Source organism: Plectropomus leopardus, chromosome 17 (genome assembly GCF_008729295.1).
Source record: "Plectropomus leopardus isolate mb chromosome 17, YSFRI_Pleo_2.0, whole genome shotgun sequence".
NCBI classification, from domain to species: domain Eukaryota; kingdom Metazoa; phylum Chordata; class Actinopteri; order Perciformes; family Serranidae; genus Plectropomus; species Plectropomus leopardus.
The window spans coordinates 29,993,241-30,000,519 of record NC_056479.1 but is presented as its reverse complement, the minus strand read 5'-3'; the positions used below and the strand labels follow the sequence as shown (position 1 = coordinate 30,000,519).

General features: G+C 42.0%; 1 protein-coding gene across 1 annotated transcript in view; it reads right to left on the bottom strand.

Annotated features, from left to right (window-relative positions):
• The window catches only part of LOC121956902 (homeobox protein Dlx4a-like), a 32,679-nt gene extending 31,668 nt beyond the window's left edge, over positions 1-1,011 (bottom strand). The window contains exon 1 of the mRNA XM_042505336.1: positions 227-1,011. Within this exon, the coding sequence (XP_042361270.1) occupies positions 227-554 (328 nt within the window). The 5' untranslated portion in view covers positions 555-1,011. The remainder of the gene's footprint in view (positions 1-226) is intronic.
• Between the last annotated feature and the right edge of the window lie 6,268 nt (positions 1,012-7,279).

The window sequence follows — 7,279 nt, the reverse complement described above, 5'->3', positions numbered from 1 at the left end:
ATTAGCAGGAGTGGGTCCAATTAAAAAACACGATCCAATGAAATAATCTGATGGCTAAGAGCTCTTTCTTTTAACATCTAAAACCGTTCAATAAATGAGCCACGTGCTTCATAATTCACGCGGTCATTATTTAAGAGTTGCACAGTTTGGTGACAAAAGCAAAGATGCAAAAAAAAAAAAAGTGCAAACATGAATATTTTGTGTTGAATGTCTCGTGCACACCTACCCGCATCCTCGGGCCTGGTGTGTCCGAGCGCGCCGCCGTGACCCCCGTGCTGATAGGGCAGGTAAGCCCCGGGGTGGTGCGCGCTCACGGGGCTGTGGTAGGGCGGGTACCCCAGCGGGCGACCATACGAGGAGGCACCGGAGGAGAAGGGCCCGTCGTGCTGCGAGGGCCCCACGGCGTGCAGCCCGTGCACCGGGTAATGGTTGTGTGAGAGGCCGGGGGAGGGCTGCTGGTGTCCGGGGTACCCGTGGCCGCCGAACTCCAAAAACGCTGATTTGGAGGGATCAGGCGGGACTAAAGTGTCCGAGATGGAGCTCATAGTCATCATTGGGGTGCGGGGCGGCGAGAAATCAGAGGGGTCACTTTGACCTCCGGAGGGGGGTCATCATAAAGGAACCCACCATCAAAGTCAGACAGTTCTGCAGACTCTCAGAGAAGCTTCCAGAAACCAAAAACTGCCGCTCGGAGTGTCCTCGGGTGGATATTCCTGCAGAGGGGGGGGACTTGAGAGCGGCGTTAGGTGGGTTTGCGCTCCGCTACATCCCAGCTGAACGCTCCACAAACGTGACGCGCACAGTTTGAAACCATTGAGACTCACGGGACGCGGGACGGAAAACACGGCGCGCGACAAAAAAAACCCCCAGCAACTCCAAAAAAGAGCAAAATAAAAGTCCGTAAAACTGATTAAATATCCTCCAAACCGGACTCTTTCCTTCTTCTCTCCCCTCCCGGTGCTCGGTCCCTCCGGTGCTGTGAGGAGGCGTTCAGAGGAGCGCAGTGTGTTCCTCCTCCTCAGTGCGCACTGTGCGTCTGCACGCAGCGCTCTCTGCCTCCACTTGGCACACACCGCGCGCTCATTGGCTACTGCGCTCCGTGTCACACTAATCACACAATGCGCGCGAGCGAGCGGGTTATCCTCTCGGGTTTTTTGGCGGAGAGCAGGCCTTAATGCGCGCGGTTATTAAAAGCAGCGGAGAGCCAGTTTAACCATTAAAATATAATTAAATGTTTAGTGGGAAAGTCTGAGCGGAAACATCTCGACTGACCTGAATAATTCAAGGCCGTCTGTTTATTCAAAATCAACTAAAATTGCTGGATAAAACAGATAAAAATAATTATGAAAAGATAAAGAAAAAAGTAATAACTTCAAATATTTGGGTTGTTCCTATTTCTTTAATTACAGTTGTCAGAAGTTATTTCATGCCATTTATGAGGAGATATATCTGATTTTGCATCCTTTTACAAAATATAAATAAGCCTACAGACGCATTTTTGGTGAAGATATCTGACTTGTTTTTTCGCGTAAAAATCACATTAAATGTTTCTTATTTTTTACATCGTGTGGGATTAAAAGACATCAGACTGCAACAATCGGCTGTGTATTTAAAACTCTTTTTTTAAACCAATGCTGTGCGTCATTTAATTTTCAAAAAGGACAATGTGAGGTTGGTTCATGAAACGCAGCGCCTCTCCAAAATAAAATCCTCCCTGCTTGCCAACAGCAAAATGAGGCAGATCAGACCGAATTACCTCCATAAGCTGCTGCTGAAAGGCCGCAGACTTTATTATCCAAATTATTTTTTATTAAACAGACGCTAACACTGACCCACAAGACTAAAAAAAGACCGATTATTGTTATTTTTTCTTCTTCTATTTTTGGAAGCTCAAAATAGAAGCTCACAAACAAACTTGATCGAAATGAACGTGATTTTACGCACACGCGCGCGCCGCGGCCACCGCCTGTGGTCCCACACAAAGGGACAATTACAACAAACACACAGTCCAAACTTGTGATTTGGGCCGCAGAGACTCGGACTGTAATTTCACTCAGCTTTCTAATTAAACCTCAGCACGTTTACATCAGGTACTGCGGGATAAAGTCAGCTCAGAAGAACCTTCAGATCCGGATAAATCAGTTTTCATCGCCAGTTGCAAAAGATAAAAAAAACATAATTTACGTGTATTAATATGATTATTCTAGTATGTGTTTGCAGGCCACAAATTATTATACTGCTGAGAATAACTGCAGCTTTATGATCGAGCTTTCAGTTCTGTGTAGCATCCCATAATACAGCAAACTCCCTCAGTATGTCAGTTTTATCGACAAAAATGTGACGAAAACCAGCAACATTTGGAAAGCATCATTTGGGGAGACCGGGGCAGGTTGGCACACAGTTATTTTCTGGTCCTTAAGAGCAGTGGCTCCAAACTGGTGCAGTGACTTGGTCCACGCTTCTCCTCAGTTATTATTCAAGGCCCGCACATCAGAAAATTAATGAGAATTCAATTTGATTTGACACAACTTAAATACCACATGGGCATAAAACACAGTGAAATAAAAGAAAATGCACAAATAAAGAGCAATTAGTTAAGAGCAGGGGCGTCTCTAGGATTTGGGGAAGTTGGGGGCTTAGCCCAGACCTCTGTAATACAAAAAAAAAAAAACCCACATTTTTTAAAAAAAGAAAACATGCCTTTTTATTTTCTTTATTTTGGTGTTTTTATTTTTCTTTAAAAAATGTTGGTGATCTTTTTTCCTTTAAAATTTTGGGTCATTTTATTGATTTTTTTTTTCTTTTGTGGTTTTTACAATTGTTTGCTGATTTTGTTTTTCTCTAAAAGGTTTTGGTGATTTTGAAAGAAAACATGCCTTCCAAACCTGCGGCCTGTGGGTTTGTTAGGCATGTTGTCTTGAATTTTTCTTTAAAAAAATGTTGACAATTTTTTTCCTTTAAAATTTGGGTAATTTTATTTTTTTGATTTTCACATTTTTGGTGATTTTCTTTGGTGACTCTGAAAGACAACATGCCTTTCAAACCTCAGACCTGGCAAAATACAGACTGCCAAAAAATACCAAGAGCAGGACAATAAAATGCTTGCCATTATCAGAAAAAACTCTCTCGCAGGAAACCACACTTCAAAATAAAAGCGATGGGCTGGAAATTCACCGTTTTCCAAAATAAAGTGTGTTTTTACAAACCTGACACAGTCGTGAGTCACTTGCAGTCCATTCAGAATGGACCTGCGACCCACCAGTTGGAAACCACTGCTTTTAAGGTCACAGAAACAAAATGTTTGCATTCCTCACCTGCACGCATACCTGCTGATAAAAAAACAATCAAATCTAATCAATAAATGTGAGGTAACACTCAGTTTGTGTGAGTAGATTTCGATTGTCGTGAGTAACTAAATTAACAGCGATGACAAACTAAATGCTGCTCTAAATAATCCATTACACAACTGAGTCTTCATTAAAAATATTAACTTTTGATTGTAAATAGGCAATTGTTCATTTACTTCATAATAATAATTAAGAAGTCATCAGTATGACTAATTATCAGGAACGGTACTTTTATGTAAGTAAGACGTTAATGATGTTTACTTGTAATGAAGTTGTTTCAGTGTGTCCTCCGTCAGCGCCGAGGCTCCTGGACGATTTTATCCCAGCAGCTGGAGGTAGACGTCTGTCTGTAGACCGGCCCCGGGGCCCGCGGGTCCCTCCACAGTCACTGATCTGGACTCTTTGAAGGCTCTGCTGCCACTCTGACCTGTAACAAACACACACACCTACACACACCTACACACACACAGAAAAAGAGAAGATGAGATTTTAATTTCTAAAACACAGATTTTTCTATTCTGAAGGCAGTGGTGGCAGTACAGTTGACTGAATCAATCCAATCACCAGAAGAAATGTTGGCATTGTGCTTTATGTTATTTGGATGTTATTAGGGGATACGCTGAAACTTAATCTTCATACAACATATTATGTAACACTGTGGTTAACGTCTGGTTAGGTTTAGGCACAAAAGTCACCTGATTATAGTTAGAAAGGATCATCCTCTGGCTTAAAAAGTTTTGGTGGAAACACAGTGATGCCTAAATAATGAAAAAACAACCTCTTTTCTGGTGTAAAAAAAACCCAAAAATCACTGGAAGAAACAACAGTGATTCACAAAAACACTGCTTTTCCTGACACTATCTCTGCTGAAAAAGCAGCAGTGTCTCAGGAAAAAAATAAAACATGGCAATGACTGCCCTACAAACATCAGTTTCTCTTGATGCTACTGTGCATCAATGTGTCAGGAAAAAGAAAATGTTTTTTGTGCTTAAAAAGCTGCTGGAAAATGTCAATGACTCACTGAAAAACAACATGTTACCTCACATTATTAAAGCAAGAACAGCAGAGATGTCTCGGCAAGTTTTCTGCGCCAAAACAAGCCGCTGGAAACACTACAATGACTTTCTAAAAAAAGTGTTTTTCTTGACACTACCCCCCCACTAGAAAAGCAAACACGTCTCCAGAAAGAAAATATCACTTTTCATGCCTAAAAAAACTGCTGGAAACAACTCCTGCTTTTCCTGATATTATCCTGACAGGAAACACAAGAGTGATGCTGTACATAACAACCACTTTTCATGTCTAAAAAGCTGCTGGAAACACAACGACTACCGCTTTGCCTGACAGCGCCCCCCACTGGAAAAGCAGTAATGAAAAACAGCTGCTAAAAAAACAGATGCTTTTCTTTTCGCTATCCCGCTGTTAAAGCAGCAGTGTCTCAGGAAAAAGCAACCATTTTTTATGCCCAAGAAGCAGCTGGAAACACTACAATAACTGGCTAAAAAAACACAGTTTTGATGACACCATCTCTGCTGGAAATGCAGTGTTGACTTGGTTAAAAAACAACCTCTTTTCATGCCTAAAAAACACTGGAAACTCATCAGTAATTTGCTAAAAAACAAACGCTTTTTCTGAAACTACCCCCACTGGAAAAGCAGCAGTGTCTCAGGAAAAAAGAAAAAGTTTTTCAAGCTGTTTAAAACAAGCCAATGACTGCCTGAAAAGCAACAGCTTTTCCTGGTGCTACTGTGCTGGAAAAGCAGCAATGTTGCCAAATGCCAAAGAAGCAGCAGGAAACACTGTCATGACTTGCTAAAAAAAACAACAGCTTTTCCTGACACTACCCTCGCTAGAAAAGAAGCAGTCTCGGTAAAAAACAACCTTTTTTATGTCTACAAAGCAGCTGGAAACACAGCAATGAATGGCTTAAAACATTTACAGCTTTGATGACACCATCTCTGCTGGAAACGAAGCGCTGACTTGGTAAAAAAACAACTGTTTTTTAGTGCTGAAAAAACACTGGAAACACAGAAATTAGCTAAAAAAAACGTCTGTTAACAACATCTCTGCTGAAAAAGCACTGATGTCTCAATAAAAAAAACAACCTCCTTTACTGCCTCAAAGATCACGTGGAAACATGTCAGTGATTCCCTAAAAACTACTGCTTTCCCTGACACTATCCCTGCTGGTAAAACAGCAATGTCTCTGGAAAAGTTTTTTAGGCCCAAGTTGCTGCAAACACAGCAATGTTTAAAAAACACAGCAATGTTTAAAAAACAGCTGCTTTTCCTGGCACTACCCCAGCAGGAAACACAGCCATGCCTTGGTAAAAAACAGCCATTTTTGGGCCTGAAAAACAGCAGGAAACATGACAATGGCTCGCTTAAAAAACAGCCAGTTTTGTTGTGTGTTGCCGTTGAAGTGGTCTGCATCTTTGCAGGAGTCTCGATATTGTCCCCTAAACCTCCCGATGACAAAGTCAGCTCATAAACTCCATCATTTTGGAAATGCTGATATGATTTGTACTACACTTGCAGGTGAAACCTGTCCCTTGTTTGCAGAAACCAACAATTTCCTGACTGGGCTGCACTGAATTGAACTTGAAGTATGAATGAATCAATGAATGTCAGCGACTCCCGTCAGCGTTAAGCGGTGAAGCTTTGACAGCATAATTTCAGTCGTGCCAACTGGAAACAGAATCATCTGAGTGTGGACAAAGAGAGACAGACAGAGAGATGTTTTGGCATGTTTCTTCCCGGTTTCTCCTCTCCTGCCTCTGGGATCCGGCTTATTATACCAACAGGCTGATGTGCGGAGAGTTATTACACATCCCAGCCTGCGCTCCCTCTTTCATCTCCGGCCAACATTCCTCCCCTCCCTGATTTCACCTCTGCGAGCGCCGGGCACACCCTCCTCGCTGTGTCAATGCTGTTATTTAGCGGGACAATCTTGCTAAGTCGTCAAATTTTCTTTCTTTTGCTCTTTTTTCCCCTCACACAGACTAAAAAAAGGTAAAGCGGTCAGGTGGCAGAGCTGGAGAAAGGTGCAACACAGGAGCAAATTATCGCTTTCTCAAAACTCCATTGTGTAAGTCTGAAAAATGAATCTTCGCCATTTGGGCCCGGAGGTGTCCGAATGTCTCCGAGTCAACTTAAAGCTCAGAAAAAGCACTTGACGTGGAATATCAGCTTCTTAACATTAAATCAAATGGCAACTGCAGATCGCATTTTGGCTGTTAAATTTCTGACAGGAACATTACCAACACCTCTGATTCAACACGTAACTCCAGCTGACGACGGCGCTCAAACAAGCACACTGATTTGTTGGCCTGCGGGGCGGCAATTTGTCATCCGGAGTCAAGGGGAGATCGGACAGCGAGAGACGGAGCCCAGACAGCTTGTGGGAACACGTGCAGGTCATTTTACACCTGCAGGGAGAAGGAAAGAGAAGACAACGGAGGGACGGAGGGACGGAGGGACGGAGAGACGGAGAGGCAAATAAAATTATACTATTTCAGCCGGTTATTAGTTCCTTTCTGGCAGCAGGTTCACGCACTTTTGCAAAAAGTTTTCCAGCTTTGTTATTGTTGTTGCTTTCTTTCTTTTATCCAGTATCCATATCCCATATCATCACTTTCTTGACTTTGTATTTGGTTTTATGTATTAGGGATCGACAGATTATTGGGGACGATATCTGGCATTTTGCCGTTCATCTGTATTGGTGTTTTAATTTGATAATCGCCTATAATGATGTGATTTTTTTTTTTTTACACTTAGTCATTGATTTTGTATATCTTATCTCTTTTATTGTTAATCTGTTTTTTTATTTTATTGCTCTGTAAAGCACTTTGAATTGCCCTGTTGGATGAAATGTGTGATCCAAATAAAGCTGCCTTGCCTATTTTTTTTTTTTTTTTATGTATTCAATGTCTT